This window comes from Pogona vitticeps, chromosome ZW-PAR, assembly GCF_051106095.1.
Source record: "Pogona vitticeps strain Pit_001003342236 chromosome ZW-PAR, PviZW2.1, whole genome shotgun sequence".
Lineage (NCBI taxonomy): Eukaryota > Metazoa > Chordata > Lepidosauria > Squamata > Agamidae > Pogona > Pogona vitticeps.
The window spans coordinates 5877051-5897389 of NC_135800.1; the positions used below are offsets into that span (position 1 = coordinate 5877051).

Consider the following 20339-nt stretch of genomic DNA (forward strand, 5'->3'; position numbering starts at 1 on the left):
GGTGATCGCGGCTGAATCTATAAAAAAGGCAAGCTGTTCCCGAGTTATCGGTGGAGGCCCACCTTCGGAACAGCGTCTTCTGGAAATATGGCCGGTACTTTGTCTTTTTTCGCCCTCCGGGTCATTAGCTTTCTGGACTGTGAGGCGGGTTTGCTTGGTAGCACCCTGGAGACCTAAAGGGAGGGTTATAAAGGGAGGGGGGAACCAGGGAGAAACCCCCATCGGCCGTCGGGAAGCCTCCGGAGACAGCCACGGAGAAGATGATGGGCCTCCCCTGGGAAGGAGCGCTGGCCGGTTTATGCCTCCTGAGATTCGCCGCGGCTTTCATCACTCAGCCGGATTTTGCTCCAGAGATGGTAAGAGCAGAAGGGGGCTCCAGAAAGGGGTGAAAATGGGCCGGATCCTGCAAAGCCTGCCTTAGTCCTCTCGGTCCTTCCTGGGCTGCTAAGATGGAGGAAATCTGACAGCCTTTTCCTTTTGGAGAGGGGCTGATCTGCGTCCTCCTTTCTGGGGACGGTGAAGAGGGGCCGGGGACCTTGGGAGCAGGAGAGGGCAGGATCCAAGGGAGGTCCAGGAGCGATGCAGATAACAGTGATGACCTCCTTCCTCTAGTTTTACGGAACCTGGTACACGGTGGGAACGGCGCTGGACAGCGGCTTTGTCACCAACGAGCACCTCTATCGCTTGACCGTGGAGGCTGGAGAGAAGGGCAGTCTTATTTTCCGCTCACCTGTCGCCGAGTATGTTTCCCCGGGAAGGGGGTTTACTCGGTCAACAGACTTTTTTAAAAATTAGCCTTTTAAGGAGATGGTCCAGGAAGTGGGGGGGGGGGGAGAGGGGAGCATGGGTATTGTTGTGCGATCTGAAAAAGAGGTGTTCTACCTGTTCAAGGAGACGCCGACATGGATCGGTCGTCTCTCCCTACCACGGTTCGGGAAAGACGTCTTTAGCCCATCTGCTTCCCTTTTTCCAGGCAAAACTGCAAGATGGCGGATGTCAAATTGACCCTCGCTGAGAAGGTCGGGAAATACCAACGGAGTAAGTCCTGCCAACCGCCTTAAAACTTGCGTCTGTTTTATAATAGCAGTTAATGTTTTTATACAGTAATTTTGCTTTGCTGTGCCTGGTGTTTTTAGTAATAATAATAATAATAATAATAATAATAATAATAATAATAATAATAATAATAATAATAATAATAATAATAATAATAATAATAATAATAATAATAATAATAATAATAATAATAATAATAATAATAATAATAATAATAATGATGATGATGATGATGATGATGATGATGATGATGATGATGATGATGATGATGGTGGTGGTGGTGGTGGTGGTGGTGGTGGTGGTGGTGCTCGTGGTGATGGTGGTGATGATGGTGGTGATGGTGGTGATGATGATGATGATAAATAAAGCAAGCAAGCAATACTAGAAACAAAATAATAATAATAATAAAACAATAACAACAACGATGATGATGATGAAAATAAATAAAAAAGAAAGAAAGAAAGAAAGAAAGAAAGAAAGAAAGAAAGAAAGAAAGAAAGAAAGAAAGAAAGAAAGAAAGAAAGAAAGAAAGAAACAGCATACCTACTGTTTCAATATTTAACAGATACTTAGGTTTTGGGTTAAACCTTGTATCTGTTATATAATACCAGTCAATGTTTTTTTTTTAATTTTGATTGACTGTGCCTGGTGTTTTTGAATAATAATAAAATAATAATACTTTAATTAGAAGCAATTTGGCGTTGTGACTAACACAAGTGTAAATTTTCATCTGGACGCAGCTGCATATGTTTTGGATTTCTGCTCCCAAGAAAGTTTCCTTTTCCTTCCTTTGTTACCGTCAGAGAAAGCCCTCCGTCCACACCCTACTCCGTTATTGCCATGAAATATTCATTTTTGAGGGGCAGAAAATAAAATTCTGGAATGTACCACAGAGGTCTACAAATGCCTTTGCAACACAGGCAGTTTAAAAAACAAAAAAAACACCTTTCTGTTTCCCCCCCCCCTTATATCCTGCGTTTCAGTTGTATCAGGAAAGTCGACAACCTTCACCGTGGTAGAGACCGACTACATCAGTTTCGCCATCATGGGCACGGAGAGCAAAGACCTACGGGTCCTACATCTTTACAGTACGTGTCAGACGTGAGAAGGAAAGGAAAGTTTGGGGGGGGCAGTAAAAGGGGTGGTTATGAGAGGATAGGAACCTTGGCAAGAATGTAATCACACTTCTTTCTTAGCATAAGCCAGTTCTGCTTCCAACTAGGGGCAGATTCTCCAATCTGTTTTTCCCTCCCCTTTCCTTTTCCATAATTGCAACCCCTGTCGACTTGTTTGGGCTGGATCCTGAAGCCCGGGCTCCAGAGATCCCAAAGGACATCAGAGAAAAATTCAAAGAGCTGGTCCGATGCGCGCAATTTCCTACCGACAGCGTCATGTTTCACAACACTGAGGGTAAGAAGCGAGCCTGCTTTGAAGAATTATATTTCCTGAGTGAAGGAAATCAAGACTGACAGTCAGTATATTTCTCTCCCATTTCTCTGAGAAGGGTTTCTTTTTATCATCTTCAAAAAAAAAGGACAGCCAAGGATGGCAGCCTAAAATGAGCACGTCGCTGGGAATAAATAAGCCCCACCGAACGCAGCTGGGCTTGCTTACTAAGAGATGCCTACAGTTCCCTTATTAATGGATGGAATATTTTCCCCAAGATAAATTTCATGGGGATACTCTGTGCCAGCTTACTAGGGATAGTCCAAAATCCGGAAACATTCTTTTGATGGGCTAGAATTCCCAGCTGAGTCAGAGAAGTATGTTGTAGTGACAACAAAAACAACACTTTGCAGGTTCTGAGCAGCCCAATCCCCATTTTTGGTATTTTTTGAAACTTCCAGCTAATGCTCTGCTATTTCAGGAAATCTCCAAATGTCTAAAGGTGATATCTTTCCAAGACCAGAAACAGATGTTATAAATGACTCATCATTAGAAGAGAGAATTTCCTTGCTGTTGAAAGCATCTGAGTGCACAACAAAAGATTCTCTCGCCTCCTATAATGTGCACATTGTTTTGTTCTGTGGCTAGACTCTAGGGCTTAAGCATGGGACTCCTTTGAAGGCTGATTTATCATACACGAAGGTCTGCCTAAACCACCTCTCTCTGACACTTGAATGTATTTATGTATTTCTGGCCTAGGGTGACTTTATTTCTTTCCTTTCACAGGTGAGTGCCCACTGAATTAGAAGTAGCAGAGCGTTCCAACATTTGGAAATACGTTTCTGGTTCTGGAAAATAACAAGGAGAAACAACCCACCCCTTCTGCACACCTGCATTTGCGATAAAAATAAAGCTGGCAGAAGCAATATACATACGTCTTTGCATTGTTAGATTGCCTTTATAGCATCCGTAAAAGACCAAGATCACAAAAGCTTGCTTGTTTTATGTATTTGCACAGCTTTAGATGTTGCAATATACGGATTGTATAACGAAAACAAAACGAGAAAAGTACACGTCGGTAATCCTGAAAGATAAAAAGTTTCATTGAACTATGTCCACTTACTATCAAATGTTTTCATTAAAACGTCATCTCTGGGGGCCAAATAGACCACCCTTTTTTCAACATCAAGATTCTCCCTGTTTATTAAATATTCTGCAGATCTGCCCAATACTCCAAGAACCTTTTTTTTTTTTTTTTTGAAGAAAGCTGGTTTTAAGGTCCCCTAGCCTAGAAAAAGACCCGCACACGGGCTGGTTCTCTCTTCGTAAGTCTCTGCGCACGAAGAAAAATAAAGCCAGCAGAGCTACCTGTACAGATTCTGTATTGTTTGGTTTTCTTGATAGCATCCGTAAACGTTCAAAATCAACTTTGCAACTATACAAATAGAACAAAGATCTGTGCGGAATTATAAAGGCTTTCCACCATTTGAAGGAGGTTCGGTCAGTAATAACAATGAAGATAAAGGGGTCTACAAGTGAGTAGGCTCACATACTAAGGGGGATATTTTGATAAATAGAAAGAAGTGTAGTTCAATTTGCGTGCATGGATTTATTTATTTTTATACATCATCTCAAAAGCCAAGGCGCACCAATGAAATCAAAAGTCCCACTACGAAAAGAACGGGGCCAAAGACAGCTGAAATTTTTACCTATTCTAGAACTAAAGTCGACAATCCACAGCTAAATAAAATAATTAAGGTCTACCTTTCTTTCTCCTATTGTTTCCCTAGATGTCAGCCTGTCATTGAATCTCTTTTATAAATACACAGTGCATCTTTCTTGATCTTGGTTTGCCTTTGGGGGTGGGGTGGTGGGAACCAGGGAATTGCTGACAAAATAAATATAAAACTCTTGACAAGTATAAAGGAGGAGAACTCATGCAATGGGGCAGATGTAGACAAAGATCTGGATGTCCTGAGTTCAAATCCCACCCACGGCCATGTGGCTATTAAAAAATATACTGAGTGATCATAAACTGGAGGAAAAGTGGGAGATACAATAGATTGATAGACTGATTGACTGTTAATTTCATGTCAACAAAGTTCCAAAGGCCGGAGATTTTCTCCTTTTTTAGGCTATAACTCCTATTCCGCCCTAATCTGCTTGTTCTTTGAAATAATTTCCCTGCAAAATTTACTGGATCTCACACTGGCGACTGGTCTTTGATATCTGTGCCCCAAATACACCTTTGTGGAGTGCAATGAACTAAATCCAGGAAACCGGATTGGTTCCATCTGTCCATGACGGTGAGAATTCAGTCCGGTCGCTGGTTCCCAAATCTTGACGGGTCTTGACTGTGTGAGCGGCTGCCAAGAATTCGTTCCACCAAGCCTTGATAAATGGCCGTTTTTAATATCTCTTAATAGCATGATGCGATGAAAACAAAACGGGAACTCAGTGAACCGAGGTGAGGATCCGGCCCTCGTGGCTTGCAGTTCTTGGCTGTTTTTAGGACATGGGGAGGGGAACGCCAGGAGCCCAAATACTTTAATAATGGGGGCACACTGCTGACACACCCCCCCCATAGGTCCTGACTTTCAAGGCCTGTGTGTCTTGTCACCCCTGGGGGGCTTTTGATCACCCTCCGGCAAGCCAATGGGTCTGAAAATCCACTTTCAATTATCACCCACGTCCTTTGCTATGGAGGAGTGTTCAGATCAAGATGAGCCCTCTGTGTGCCAGAGAAATCGTTCTGTTCTTGAGTTTTCCGACTATGCCCGCTGGCGGAATGGCCCTTTCTCAGAACCACCCAATTATACCTCTCCCTGTAATTAGCTTCCCGGCAGGAGGGGAGGCCTTGCTTGGGTGGATTTGGGAGGTGCCATCAAGGGGTTCATAACATGCGGCCCCCACTGCCACCCTCCTTGACCGACCAGTGCAGATGCCCCCCGAAGCCGGCACAGAGATGAAGCTTCTCCTGCTCACCGTCGGCTTGGGGGTCCTCTGTTTCCTCCAGATCACGGCGGAAGTTCCTACACAGCCAGATTTTGACCTCCAAAAGGTAACAGCTGAAAGCTTGCCCAAATTCCCCGAGAGAAATTGAGCGGGGATCCTGATCGAGAAAAGAAGGACCCCCCCCCCCCGCCAATTATCTTTAGCAATGACATGCTTTAAGAGCATTTCCATCCCCAGGTGAATTTCACCCTAACCTATTGGGGACTGGGTAGAGTTTAAAGAAGTTCTTTTGGATTACATATCACATAACCCCCAGGTATGGATGGAGAGTGTGGGGGATTCCGTGCGAATTGGAAGGGTCTGGCAGAAGTAGACCATCGGGTCCAAAACGGGGTCTGGACTGTCAACATTTTTATGTTTAATGAATGTTCTGAATAACGAACCCACTTCTTTTCTTAGTTTGCTGGGAACTGGTTTCCCATTTCAGCGGTTTCTGATTACGGGCAGGTGAAAGATTATACAACTTACGAAATCCGTTTTGAGCCTGGAGAAAATAAAAAGCTGCTGGGACACATTGAATTTCCCATGTAAGTTCTCTCAAATTTCTGAGAGTAATAATTTTGTATAACAAGACAAAGATCATCCCAATTGAGTCATTGGGTGGGTGATTTTTTGGGGGGTATCCCCAAACTGATAAAACTGTATCAGAGCTTGCGGGGGGCGGGGAAAACCCTTCAGGTTTGTTCAACTACAGCTCCCAGAATCCCCGGCCAGCATGCCCTGAGATTGGCTAGAGAAGGAAGGGATAACGAGACTTTCAAGTTGCCGTATCGTTTGCGAGAGAGATCAACGCCGTGCAACCGAAAGACTGTAGAAAGTAAAGAAGTAAGAGGTGCACTTTTCCTTCCTTTTCTTCAAAGCCAGGGAAATAAATTCTGAGAGTTGGTTAAAGGTTTCTGGGGGGGTTGTTGTCCCAAAAAACCCCATAAAATTTCAAGCCACTGAATTTTGAATTCTGCTCATCTGACTAAATGCGCTTCTGGTCTTTGCTCTGCAATGGGTGGTTCACCCCCGGGAATGCTCCGGTGGTAAACTCTGGAACTCTAAGACTCAGTATTTTACAATTCCACCAAAACAATCTGACACCAAGCAAGGTATGTTGCTTCACTGCTCTCTCTGTGGGTTTTTTGTTTTGGTATTTCCAGAAAGGATAAGAAGTGTCGGAGAAAAAAGTTTCGTTTGCCACAGGGTGCCCAGCCCGGGCAGTACATGACCCCTGGTAAGTTCATACCCTCTTCTTTCCCATAGTTGAGATTTCTAGAGAGTCACTAGGGCTCACCATCATGTCTTTGAAATGCAGAGAAGAAACTCCTTCAGATTGTAGAGACGGATTACAGCACTTACGTTGTCTTCTACCGGGATAACGAGGAATACCGGGTTCTGGAACTTTACGGTACGTTTGGGTCACGACAGGCCTCGTAAGATGGGGCTACAAGGAAAGGCTCACATCCGTTCCTTGCCTGCATGTGTGATGGTGTGAATAAGAATTTAGGGGTAACAATGCCACCCAGAAACCCCTCTTTGATGGCCATTGGTTGGCGCAGCTTGATAAGAGGGAAGGTGAAGAGTGATTTTTTTCCCCAGCCAATCCAGACCTCCTTGTTATCACTGGTGCCTTTTGTGAATTATCTTACCCTGTTCTTCTTTTGTGGGCCATCAGCCAGGACGCCAGAACCAACAGAGGCAGCAAGCGAGAAATTCAAGAGTCACGTCGCATCCCTGGGATTCCCCGTGGAGAACATTGCTCGTACAAACTTAGCAGGTGGTAACACTAGCCCGCGGGGATGATTGTAGGAATATGGGCTTGGAAAAGAAAGTTGCGGGGGGGGGGGGGGGGAAACAGCACCTTTATTTGTTTCCAGAAATCCATTCAGGGATAGAGCAGGGGAAAGGATACCTCGACTTAGTTACAAAAAACCCTTCGCATCTCTTATCTCTTGTCCTGGAGATACAGACTTGCCTGAAGGGCGAGGGAAGTTACACAAAATCTCGTGAGGTTCTGCTCCCTTGGCTCAGATCCACATCTTGGTGTTATAACGTCATTTCTTTTCTCCCACAGCTCCATGTTCAGAACCAAAAATCACCTAAACTCGCAGCAACGGGTTGAGATAAAGGGATCATTCCCACATTTAGATCCAGTTTGACCACCTCCCTGTCTGGAAAGGAAATCAGAAGCCTATGGATCTCTCTCTCAGACACTCAGAGACAGAATTACTGGTCCATCAACTCCATTGGGTGTGTCATCGTCTGGACTCACCCTAGAAAAGAAACCCCGATCCACCTGCATACAGAATGTCTTTACAGGATCATTTAAAAAAAATTAAAGCATCAATAAAACCGTGGAATGAAAGAGTCACTTATCCTCCGAAGGGTGTTCTGAGCCCGTCCTGAAGAACAGTCTCCCGAACATCTTGGGGTGGGGTGGGGGAGTGAAGACAGAGAGCCAGGACTTTTGGAGAGCATGGGGACCACCCTTTTCGAGAGGATGGGGAGTCCTTATCCATCCTCAGACAGGGCTCACCCCCCCGCCCCAATTCCTTATTCGAAGGAGCCACGTCTTCCTCTCCAGGAGCTCTCCATGGTGCTGATCTGGCAGCCAGAAGGGAAACTGGGCTCTCCCTAAGTTTTAGGAGGACAACTCTCCTGATCCTGGGCAGCTGGCCATGCTAGATGAAGCTTTTGTGGAGAGAAGGCCCAGCACATCTTGGAGGGGGGCTGAGGATTGACAAGGAAACCTTTGTTGTGTTGTCCCTGGGGGTGGCAGGCATCGACTGGGATGAAGGGCAGCCTTGTGGAAGGGGGGAATCCATCTGGATTTTGGCTTGAATCACTGCTGGTCAACCCACACATCCACAGCAGGGATGTGTGTGCATGAAACAGTGGCTGCATGGAACCTCCCTCTCCAGACACAGTCTACCTTTGTGTGCCCTAGTGATCATGCGGGTCTGATCTTTTTGTTTCCCTCGGTGGCTTTCCAAATTTCTAATTTTTTTAAAAAACATTGTTTTCAGTCTTGATATAGGTTTAATCATTATTTTAGCCTGATATTTGCATAGCATTTTTTTAAAAAGTTGTGGGTTCTCTAGTTTTATCTGTTCTGAGCCATGTGGGGAGTGGAGAGAAAGGCAGCCTATAAATAATATAAATGAAGAAATTAAATAGAGATTGTAGTCCTTTTGGGGCAGAGACCTGCCCTCACACACTTTGCAAGGCCAACCGATGCTCCAGTTTCCCTGACCGATCCCAAGACTGGGTGTAAACAGGATGAATCCAGCTCCTCGCCTCGACTTTTGCTAAGAGCGCCTGGAGGCGAGCAGGGCGATGTCCTTACAACATCATAGTATTTTACATATTTTGACACGGTTGGCCTATTGGGCCATCCTGGCTGCCAGGAACTCACAATGAGGAAATCGCTGGCATTCCGAGTACGAAAGGGCCCCCCAGAGATATTTGTGGACATTCCGTGGCATCACGGGAGCAAAAACGGCTTGACCTTTCCATTTCAGCTTGGAGGATTATTTTTTTGGGGGGGGAGGCACCCGACGTTTGGTCCATGCTTTATGGAACGGGGGGGGAATGGACATATTCTCATTCTGTATATCCCATCTACCCCCCTTTTTAAAAATAAGAGTCTGTCGAGGGAAGCTACCAATAGGAAGCACCGAGTCCAAAGGTTGCCTCACCTTTTCCCTTCTTGAAATGTCATGGCTCAAAATCTCCCCAGCTGTTATTTTTCTTTTTCTTTGAGGGAGATAATGGGGTCACCCGCCCGACTCTTTTCTACCTAGCTGCTTTTTCCTTTTAAATCCACATGACTCTCTCACACACACCCACATATATGTACTGTATGTACTGTATATCAGGAAAAAGGGCTCGATTCACTGGTATGTGTGCCTGTGAACTCTTGATGAGGTGAGGGCAGAAGAGGGAGGCAGCGGCCGTGCCGGGAAATCTGGATCCCTCCCCTGGACCGGCCTTTCGTCAGCCTCCTTCCTCTTCCTGAACGACGTCTCTCAGCTTCTTGCACGCTTGAGCAGAGAGCCAGAAAGGGGCTCTCCTCAAGCGCCACAATGAAGAGGGGTACCAGATCCATCCATCTCTTCCTGCTGGGTCTGATGATGGCTGCTTGTGGGCTGGCCCTTGACACCTGCCCAGGTGAGTGGCCTGCAGATACACCTGGAAAAAGATTGGGGGTGGGAGGGGGAGCCTGCCGGCATAGATTTGAGGACCTCTCCTCTCTGGGGCAGCCGAAGGAAACAGCTGTCATGGCAGAAGGAGAAGCCGGATTAGACCATGCCAAGCAGTGGAGGTGAAAACAGAATAAACACCGCAGCACCTTGAAGACTAGCTTTTATCCTTTTTAATGTGACCAGTCCACTTCATCAGACAGATGAGCATGCGAAAGCTCACCTTAAAAAAATATTTTAAGGTCTTTTTAAAAAAACTTTTAATGTTTATTTTGTTTTCACCTACAAAGGAAATACGGCACCTTTTTGAAAACAGGACCACGTTTGAAAACTTTCCTAACCTGGCCCTTTTGCTTTCGTACTGGGCAAAGTTATGGGCATACTGCGGGGCAGGGCAGTGAGAAGGTTGGATGAGATATCTGGGTTCGAATTCCGACCTGGCCGTGAAAACTCACTGGGTGGCCACAGGTATTTTTTCAGCCTGAGTGAACTGGGAGGGTTGTTGGGGAGGAGAAGGAGCATGGCCTTCAACTCCTTCCTGCAATGCTGGGATAGAAATATATAAATTGAGTTTTTAAAATTCTTGGGTAGTGTGTGTGTGATCTCTTGCTCTTTTTTTGTGACCTCATAAGAGCTAGAAACTTGAGAAAGTGAACTGCCGGTCTGAGTGCTAGAAGGAGGGTCGTGTTAGGCTCTTCTACACAAAATTGCACCTTTAATGCATGGCAGTCGGCTTGAGGAGAAAGAGTCACTTCTGGCTTGCAAAATATCCTACGGTCTGTCGGGTCTTTGTTCTCAATCCCAACCATCGCTGTTCCCCTACAGAAGTGCAGCTTGTAGGGGTAGGTGGTAACGAGAAGCTTGCCATCCTGCGAGGATGTCCGGGCAGTCCTGGCCCAACCGGACCCCAGGGGGACCCAGGCGTCCCTGGGGCGAAAGGTAGGTTCCTGAGAAAGGTGTTCTGTTTGGAAGTGTGGTGTAGATTGGCCCCAACCCATGCCGTCATGCACAAGCCTTTGGAACGTAATGGTTCAAGAGAGGACAGGAGGATGTTCTCTCCCCCCCCCAATATTCTGCCTTCCAGACAGGACCACATTGGGGTGTGGTTGGGGACATGATGTCCGGAGAACCAGGAACATCCTAAGACAAGTTTAAATTCCCTTACCAGGCCACGCTCTCCCCCCGTTCATGATCATGGCCCTCTTTCAAGGGAAACCCTTCGCATTTTGAAAAGTTCTACTATAAATCCCCTATAGATTGCTATCAAGCTCAGTCTTTGCTTATCCTGTATGCTGTGTAGGGAACCCCAGTTAGGCGCTGGGTCATGCATTCACCCCATTGACCTCCCCTGGGATCTCTGTCAAAGTGTCCAAATATTGATTTGTGGTTTTCCCCCATTTTTTTTTCACAACAGGAGAGAAGGGCTCGCCAGGAATCCCTGGAAAAGTTGGACCACCTGGGCCGAAGGGTAATATGCCATAGATGGTGTCTACGGTTAGGGGCCCCGAGGGAAGGGCCCATAGAAAGCAAAGGAGCACGTGGCTGTCGGTTTCCGGACTCCTTCCTTGTGGATATATTTCAATCCCCTCTTCAGCAATATACCAGGGCTTGATTATTCTCTGTTACACAAGAGTACTCAAAACTGGTTTTGTCTTGGAAAGATGACAACAGCAGAAGTTCCCCCCGATAAGGAACGGTGCCGTTCCACCCATTGTGAAATGCCGAGCCAACTCCACTTCCTTTAATGTGGCTTCTTTCCACATTCCTCGGGTTTTCTCCACAAACTTCCGTTGGCCTTTGGTCTAAAGGATCGGAAAAAGTCTGTGGCCAGCAGTTCCAGCACTTCTGCTTTTCACGAACAGCAAACACACCCGGGGAGGGGGAGCAAAAGGGTTGAATTTTGGACATTGGTCCCGCAAGGAGAGAGTTTTAACCCCTCTCTGTCCTCCCCAGAGGATGCTTGACCTCCCAGGTTAAAAGGCTCTGCTTAGCAGAGAGAGCCGGTGGAATTTAGTGGATAGAGGGTATGCCCAGGAGGCAGGAATCACAACCACAACATTATTGGAAAAGCCAGCTAATGCTCTCCCCTCTCTCTGTCCACCAGGAGATCCCGGCATCGCAGGTACACCTGGAGCCAAAGGTAAAAAGATGCCAGCCATGCAAGCTTTGGGCTAATATGGGGTTCCCCTACTTTGAGGACAGATGGGAGCCCAAATCTTGCTTGGGAAGGACACGAACGCTCAGCAGCAAATCATTCATGGTTCAATTTACACGCCTCGTATTTTCCCAGCTAGGGAGGAATTGGGGAGGGGGTGGGTTGCGGGATTTGCCCACCCAACTGCTCCAACTTGCCCACCAAAAAAAGTTGTTTGGGTCTTTTTCGGGTGGGTTCGCCTTAACCTGTCCTTTGGTGGAAGAGGGAGAGGATTAGGTCGGTCCCGAAGGCCCCCCTTTTTGCTACCAACTCAGTGGCTCTCGTGGGAAAGGCTGGAAATAGACAGAAAATGTTCCGGCAGAACCAGAGAAAGGCTGTGCGGTCCTTAAGAGCGAGAGATGTTATAAGAGCGAGGTTATAAGAGCGAGAGATGCCTTTTCTTGGACAACTTGGAAATGTCAGATCTTTGAGATTCAGGGTTCAAAACTCCTCAGGGATGGGGGAGTGGGGTCTCAAGCCCCATTCAATGCAACATGATTGGGATTTTTTTACACCCTGCTCTAGAGGGCCAAAGACTGACAGCTCCTCTGTGATTTCGCCCCTGCCATGCACTCCCATCGCCTGCTTCAAAACACAACCCCTCTGTTTCTCTGTGGGGACGGGATGGGGGGGACCCTAAGATGGAGCAGCCCCTAGCGCCAGTTAGGGTTTATAATTTGGTTCCATTCATCAGGCAGAAGCAGCCAACTGTAGCTAAATTAATTTGGTCAATAAACGCAGTTATAACAACGGAAAATGTTGTTTCTGCTCTTGTTTCTAGGAGAAAGCGGAGAAACTGGCGCCCCGGGAACAATAGGTGAGCGTGGTTTATGCTTGTTCGCTGGGTTTTGTTATTGCAACCCTCCAAACCTAGGAGAACGAAGAAGAGCAAAGTTGGTTATCTTAGTCATCCGGGAAGCTTCGGCTGACCCAAGGAAGGGAAGTTGTAATTCTTTAGCCTCTTCTCTTGATGGCTGTCCTGTCCTTTTCCACAGGAGACAAAGAACTGAAGGACATTCAGTGTAAGCAAGGTAAGCTTCTAGGAACTCTGTATAGCCCGGAAGCCTTCACCCTGCCCAAGGAGACAGAACAGATCGGGGAAATGTATGGCCATATTCAACACATATTCAACCCTCTCAGCTCACCTCCCTCTTGTGGCGCCGTCCCTCTGGAAAACCCTAAAGGGTTGGGCGTTTTCGTAGCCCGGGCCGTCGGTTGCTGACCCCATTTTCCTAGTTCCCTACGAAGTCAGGAAGGTGGAGATTTCCCAGGACTGTTTTTGTTGGTTGGTTTGCATTGGGTTGGAAGAGTTGGGGGTCCTTTAGCCTCTGGGGGGCCACCGCCTCTTTGTCGTGGGGTGTGACGGCCACGAGACCAGCCTCCCAGCGCTGAGCCGGTTGCCTTTGACCTCTACCTAGGTGTCAAAAACTGCAAAGAACTTTTGGCCCGCGGAGTGACCCTCAGCGGCTGGTACACCATCTACCCCCAGAACTGCGAGCCCCTGACGGTGTTGTGTGACATGCACACGGATGGCGGCGGATGGATCGTAAGCTCCGTTTAAGGGTGGTACGGGTTGGGAATACAGATTTCGATTTTCTACCTAGAAAAAGGAAGAAAATTTCCTTTCTTTTGACCCTTTTAGTTTGGCTTCACTTTCTCCCATTTCAGAGACCCTGGGAAGCTTACGAAGGGCTAAAAAAAAAAAAAAGCAACTAGATTTGCATTTTGGTCGGAACATTGGATTCCTCCAAAGCGCTAAGCGTCTCGTTGGATTCCTCCGAACCGCTAAGCATCTCGTTGGATTCCTCTGAAGCGCTAAGCGTCTGGAAAATCTGACCATCCCAAAATACCGGCAGGTCTTTTCAAGAGAAAGATTCAACTACCTTCTCTCTGTAGTTTGAGCGGGACGCTATTCTGATGTACCATCGGAAAATCGGTTCTACCCTTGTAGTGCCAAAGGAACAGAAATGTATGCCTTTTCCACATGCAATTTTTGCAAGGATGACCAACTCCTTAACCCTGTTATGCGAGATTTCCCAGGCAGGAATCTGGATTGGTAACTAAAATATTTTTAGCTTTTGTTTTTAGTTAAGTCTATTCTGTTTTAAGTTGTTTTTAATACACGAGGTCTGGAACCGCACGATAAAAATTGCCTTGTTGTAAAAAAATCATATAGGACTAAAGCCATCATCATTTATATTAAATGGCAATGTGGGCAGCCACCACCCGGCTCCCATTTAAAAGAGGAAGGGACCTGAAAGAAACTTGATTTCTTCATGACAGGTTTTCCAAAGACGGGCTGATGGCTCTGTGGATTTCTACCGAGACTGGAATGCTTACAAGAAAGGATTTGGGAGCCAGCTTACGGAATTCTGGCTGGGGAATGACAACATCCACCTCTTGACCTCGATGGGTAAATTGCATACATTTTCTCCCCCATGATTTCTGCTGTTTTCATCACAATAGCCTCAGCATCCTCCATTTCTAGGATGGAAGCCACCCAGCTTCAAATCTCTGCTCCAGCTTTTCCTTGCCTTTTCATCTCTTCTCATACATCCTATCGCTGTTACAATTTTTTTAAAAAAAAATACTCTTTTTTATTTTTATTTCTTTCCCCTCTCGCCTTGCCCTGGACAGGAGAGAACGAACTGCGTGTGGATCTCACCGATTTCGACAACACCCACGTCTTTGCCAAGTATACGTCCTTTCGAATTTCAGGAGAAGCAGACCAGTACAGGCTGGGCCTCGGGAGCTTTGCTGGTGGCAGTGCAGGTACGTACAGGATGGGACATTTTTCTGTGCCTGGCGGGAGGGTCAAGACCCCTATATGGAGAGCAGGAATATAATGGAGGTGGGGGAAGAAAGACCGCAGGTAGACCAAACCGATCAGAACTCTGAACAGTAGCTGGGTTTTTCCCAAATCAATCTGGGCCGGACTGAAAAGGCTGCTTTGGTGCATAACATCCTAAGTGGATGTTTGGCACAGGCTTTATTGAAGAAATCCAGAGCTTTCCAATGCAATCCTTTTCTCTCCAACTTGCTAGGAATCATACCAGGCATAAAAATCCTGGCTTTGTTGCATGGACTGTTTTGAATTTTAGAAGCCTGAGATGGGTTGCTTGCATCTTTTTGAGCAATAGGCCAACTGTTTGGGGAAGACAATGGGGTTGACAACCCCAAAGGCACACATACTTTTGGTTAGGAGGCCTCAGATGTTGGAAATGCAAGGGGAGGTGTCTCGAGGCGTTGAGCCAGCCTGAGCCAGATGGGGAGCAGGAACTGAGCAAACATTACTTAGACAAAGAGATCTGTCTTCCGTACTTTCGTTGACCTTGAAATCATTTCCTCCCAGGTGACTCCCTCTCGGGCCACAACAGCATGCCTTTCTCGACCAAAGACAAGCAGCAGGATCCCAACAACAGCAAATGCGCGGAGACGTACAAAGGGGCCTGGTGGTACAATAACTGCCACACCTCCAACCTCAATGGGATATACTGGCTGGGGGCCCACAGCTCCTTCGCCGACGGGGTGAACTGGCAAACGAGCAAAGGCTATAACTACTCCTATAAGCGTTCGGAAATGAAATTCAGACCTGTGGCTTAATGGAGAAAAGGAGGTCTTCCCCTCCTATGGGTGTGATTCCGTGGGGGGGGGTGTCTTCTTCCTTGAGAATAGGGTACCTGAGCCCCCCCAGGTCTTCACAGCATAAATTTCCGGTGACCCAGTGCCTCCCCCTTGCTTGTTAGGACCAGGCAAGATCGGGGAACGAGGGTCCTCCAGTTGAGTTTGGCCTACAACTCCCATTCATGGTGGGGGATTATGGGTACTGCAGGCCCAACACCAGAGCTCCACAGGTGCCCATCCCACACACAAGGGGGGGCAGGGAGGGTGACAATGTTTTCTTCCTTGCAAACACTGCAAACAGCCCACCACACTCATGGGAGAAGTTCTACATAATTTTCTTTCCTGCAGATCTTGTGATTTTTATCATTATCATTTTCAACAGAATAAATTAATCACTTTCAAGGTACGGTGGCAGTGAGATGATTCCCCCCCCCGTTTTTTTTTCCTTAGGTTTCCCACGCACTGTTAGTAGGCTGGGCTATTTACCCAACACCTTGGAAAAGTTGTCCGCGAATTACATTTCTGGTTGACCTAGAATTCATTTGAAATGCAAGCTTGGTTGGTCTCTTTATGACAGGCTGGAGCCAGCGGTGATATTTTTGTCCCTTGCCCCCCAATTTCTGGTGACCCTATGAACAAATGACCTCATCAGTATAGTATATAGTTATTTCACCCACAATGGTCTTATAGACCAGATGGGCGGGGTACAAATCAAATCAATCAATCAATTTAAAATAAAATAAAATAAAATTATATCATATGATAGATGAGAACGATCATTGCAGGTGAACTAAACGTGCAAAGAAGCGCCAGCTAGGTGCGCGCTCCTCACCTGCCCGCCGGGTCTCCCCAGCCGACCAATCCGGGACAAGCGGCGGGGCGGGGCCTCCGCGGCGGACCTCACCTGGGCAGTTCTCAGTCAGGTCCGACCTCGGGGGTTCTATAGCGCCCGGCGCGCAGCCTTCGGAAGGGGAGAGATGATGGAAGGGGAGAGATGATCGGAAGGCAAGCCCCCCCCCCGCGGTGGGGCAGAGGAGGCGATGGGCGGCGGACAGCGCGCCCCACGGAACGCTCCTCTTCGCCCCCGCGAGGTGGAAGCGGAACGCGGGTCCGTCACAATCCGCTGGACTGCAGCGGCCGCTGGAGGCTCTGGCGTCCTCTCTCCCGCTCGTTGAGGGCTCTCCCGTCTCGCCTCGACGCCCGACTGTTTGCCTTGGGAGTGGGGAGGGTTAGCTGGCTTAGCCTTGGGGGAGCAGGAAAGGGGTCCCCCACCACCACCGCCGGTGGAAAGGGTGCCAGCATCCCCGTCGAGGAGCGGGCGGCGTGGGAACCTCCCTTGCCCTACCCGGCAGGGAGCAGGGTGCCAAGGGCTGGCTGGGGAGAAGCTGGCCTGGATTGGACCATTATTGAATACAAGAGCAAAGACTGGACAGGTCAAAAGGGACACACAAAGCCATTTTGACCGGCCTGAGTTGTGAGAACATCCAGCCAAGGGGGGTCCTCGAGAGCCCATTATCCCCCTGCCTGGTGCCTGGAAGTGACAGCGGTTCCAGGATGATGAACGGGGCCCTGCTGAGCGTGGTGGTCTCCACCTTAGGCTGCCTATGTGCTGCCTTTGAGATTCCAGTGAAGCCCTATCTGGACATGAAAAAGGTAAAAAAAAAAGGCCTCTGGATCTCAGGTGGGGCGCCTGACGAGTGGCCGGGCGCCTGACGAGTGGCCGGCATCTGGCTTTTCTGCATAGATGCTGGCCCGCACCGAAGGGATGTGTGTAAAGGGATAAAGGGGAGATGGCTTTAACCACGGCTGGGAAGCCCCCCAAAAAGGTTGTGCTTTGGGGATTTTTGAGATCCGTTTGAGCGACAGCGAGCCCAAAAGGGCAGGGGAAGGTCAGATCCTACACACACACTCGTGCCTGGTTCTTGTGGGAGATGCAGAAGATCCAGCTGAGATCCGACTCCTGCCTTTGTGTGTGTGTGTTTTTTTAAATTTAGCTTGCTGGTAAATGGCACCCCATTCTAAGGGCGAAGTACGACCCTACAGACCAGCCGTTCTATACCTACACCATGAGTCCTCTCAACGACGGGAATGTGATTCTCAAAGTGGAAGTTCCTCGGTAAGTCGGCCTCCTCCATGTCTCCGCTGCAGGATCCTTCCAGGACAGCTCAGGATGCGGACTCTCTGCCCCCCTCTCCATCCATGGGCAGCAATGCATTCGTGCTTCGTGCACGACCTGTGCTAGAAGAGTGGCTTTCCCCCCCCCCAAAGTGCAAGCAGAACATTGAAATAATGTGGGTGTAACTGGTTTATGCTGGGGCCAGCAAAGTATGGCCAGTGGGCCCCCACGGAGTCCTCCGCACCAACCCAGACCCTTTTAGTTTATCTATCAGGCAGTGCTTTGCACCAGAAAGGTGGCTGATGGTTAGGGGCATACACACATACCCATATGCATGGGCTCCCAGACCCATCTGTCTGGGTTGGCAAACCTGCTTGGCAAAATCTGCAGCTCTTCTCCTTTGGGACCCGCTCGCTGGGGGCACCAGAGTTGGCATTACCCGAACTATTGCTCCCCATCATTGTGACACCGGCTCGTAGCGGCTGATGGGAACTGGAATCCAGCAATATCTCTCACGCCAACCTTTCCCCTGGTGCCATTCCAGCCTTTTCCGGCTCTCCGTGGGCATCGTTAGCTTTCGGTCTGGCTTGATACCGGGACTGTCCTCCAAACGGAGGACTGCACCCTGTAGAAAACGGAGGACTGCTTGCTGTAGAAAAGGGAGCCATAATTGGCTTTTGTTTTCCAGAGTGAGGGCCTGCCGGCTAAATTTCGTGGCTTTGTACGCTATCCAGCCTGGCGTCTTTGAAAATGCAGGTAAACAGCAGACATGTCCTCTCTTTGTTATGATGAGCTGATTGCTCAGGTTTATATTTAACGAGCCCGGGGTAACATGCAAGCTTCTCTATATTTCCACGTTGGCCTCACAATAGCCCTATTTGGTGGGCTCGGCTCAAGAGAGTGTGGCCTTCCCCAAATTTACTGAAATTTGTGGCCATGTGTTTCCTTGAACCTTGGTGTCTGCAGCCTTATTCTGATCATCTAACTGCTACACCCTTCTGCCTCCATGGGGGGGGGGGAGGTAGGGACAACAAGGATAAAACAAAGGGGAAGGAGAAAAAGTTGCATGGAAAACAACGCGGTGTCAAATTTTTCTCCTGGGACTCAAAGCCGAGCTGGACAAGAGGCCAGCTTTGCAGTTAGAAGGGGATAAGACATTTTTTGTCCACAGACACCCCCCCCCCATCCTTTAAAGCAGTTTTTCTAATTTGAAACTGCCAAAGCTGAAGAGGCTCAGGGCAGGAAAAACAAACTAATTTAGCTCTGAAGGGGTCCCGCCTCTAATGACGCCTCTCCTATAACGTCCATTTTAGCCCTGGAATTTGGGGGTGGGGGGGAACCAACTTTTAGTTTACCTGAAAGCCAACGTTTTTGAAACTTCTGGTAACCCAAAGGAACATCTCCTTCTGGATTATATTCGGAGGCAACCCTGCACTCTTCGTTGGTTGAGGGAGGATGGGAGTTGTAGTCACCGGTTTGGAAAAGGCCGACTTAACTGTTCTTTTGTGGTTCTCTTCCAATAGACGGCAAGCTGACGGTACATCTTGTGGACACAGATTATGACAACTATCATATCAGTCATACCGAAAGGGATAATATGGCCTTCATGAATCTCTATGGTGAGTCTCTTCAAGACGGTGATATTGTTGACTGGGCTGTTTCGCTCAGAAGGGTGGCCATACAGAGGAAAGCATTTTTCCTTCATGGAGCTCCCAAATTTTCTTGTTCCCGAGGAGAACATCCGTGGCACCAACCTGTTACAACAGAGAAAGGCAATTTTCTTGAGCCTTTCGCTCCGATCTGTTTACCTCTTGCCATATTTATCAACACGACACCCTCTTTATTGCCCTTTTAAGGCCGGGAAAAAGAGGTGTCGGAAGAAGTGACCAAAAAGTTTCTGGATATGGCCCAGAAAGTGATGCTCAACCCGATGCTGCTGTTCTATCAACACAAGACTGGTGCGTAGGGTATTAGAACCTGGGTATTTCTGGTAGCAGAGGGCTGAGCTCTTGAGGTGGAGTAAAGGCCTCTGGGAAACATCATGAACCAAGAGGAAGAAATAAAAAAAGTTAAAGTTTCTTGTTTTGAGGAATCCAGTGAAGGATAGAGCAGGAGAAAGAGCCACCAACTTATTTACCAACACCCCTTTCTTAACCAAGGAGAGCAGGAACTGCTCACCTTGGAGAAGGTGGAAGGAAGGAAGGCTAAGAGTAGCAGTCTACTTGTCAATCTGTTGTGATTTAGAAAAGGCAAGGGGCCCAATTTCATATCTTGCTCTGACGATATCTTTCTCTGTTTTCTCCCCTTCCACAGATCTCTGCCTAAGTCCGCCACAGAAAGCATAAGTAAAATTGCTGCAGAGGGAAAGCAGGGGGATGTTAGTGAAATGAACATTTCCCTAAAACCCACTGCCAGTTTTATAACCAGTCGGACATGGTGATAATGTCCTTTTCAGCACTAATAAAATGTATACCATTCAGACGTGTGGGTGTCTTTTTGTGAGGGGAATTGAGAGGCTCCAAAGCCCGAAACGTGCATTTCAGATACTGTACATGTTGCTTTGATAACAGTGCAAAGGAAAGATGGCCGCATTGAAATCTGAATTGTACGTCACGAATAGCTCGTCATTGGGAGAGGAAACTCTGTAGGTGCTGATGGCGTGTGACTGTCACACGGGCCACTTCTTCTCGCCCCCTGTAGTTGGCAAACTCACTTGTTTTTTTCTGATTGGTTGTAAGGAAGCAATGAGCACTCCCCTCTT

The 20339-nt window shown here is 47.7% G+C and overlaps 4 protein-coding genes across 4 annotated transcripts; all 4 read left to right on the top strand.

The window, feature by feature from the left end:
* On the top strand, window positions 1-3606 carry LOC110078794 (prostaglandin-H2 D-isomerase). Its single transcript, XM_020793294.3, has 6 exons — window positions 1-356; window positions 613-740; window positions 974-1038; window positions 2040-2144; window positions 2365-2466; window positions 3229-3606. The coding sequence occupies exons 1-6, from the start codon at window positions 261-263 to the stop codon at window positions 3246-3248; spliced, it is 516 nt and encodes a 171-aa protein (XP_020648953.3). The 5' UTR covers window positions 1-260; the 3' UTR covers window positions 3249-3606.
* Window positions 3607-5321: 1715 nt separating this feature from the next.
* On the top strand, window positions 5322-7980 carry LOC144585113 (epididymal secretory protein 4-like). Its single transcript, XM_078382653.1, has 6 exons — window positions 5322-5503; window positions 5857-5984; window positions 6603-6676; window positions 6758-6850; window positions 7118-7219; window positions 7517-7980. Exons 1-6 carry the CDS (start codon window positions 5384-5386, stop codon window positions 7543-7545), a joined length of 546 nt encoding a protein of 181 aa, XP_078238779.1. The 5' UTR covers window positions 5322-5383; the 3' UTR covers window positions 7546-7980.
* A 1467-nt stretch (window positions 7981-9447) lies between these two features.
* On the top strand, window positions 9448-15864 carry LOC110078796 (ficolin-1). Its single transcript, XM_078382652.1, has 10 exons — window positions 9448-9612; window positions 10470-10583; window positions 11059-11112; window positions 11749-11784; window positions 12620-12655; window positions 12834-12869; window positions 13257-13384; window positions 14122-14251; window positions 14476-14610; window positions 15191-15864. The coding sequence occupies exons 1-10, from the start codon at window positions 9528-9530 to the stop codon at window positions 15439-15441; spliced, it is 1005 nt and encodes a 334-aa protein (XP_078238778.1). The 5' UTR covers window positions 9448-9527; the 3' UTR covers window positions 15442-15864.
* A 344-nt stretch (window positions 15865-16208) lies between these two features.
* On the top strand, window positions 16209-20051 carry LOC110078787 (lipocalin-like). The gene is made up of 6 exons (XM_020793282.3): window positions 16209-17115; window positions 17457-17578; window positions 18267-18334; window positions 19102-19197; window positions 19435-19536; window positions 19892-20051. Exons 1-6 carry the CDS (start codon window positions 17017-17019, stop codon window positions 19921-19923), a joined length of 519 nt encoding a protein of 172 aa, XP_020648941.3. The 5' UTR covers window positions 16209-17016; the 3' UTR covers window positions 19924-20051.
* Window positions 20052-20339: the final 288 nt, after the last annotated feature.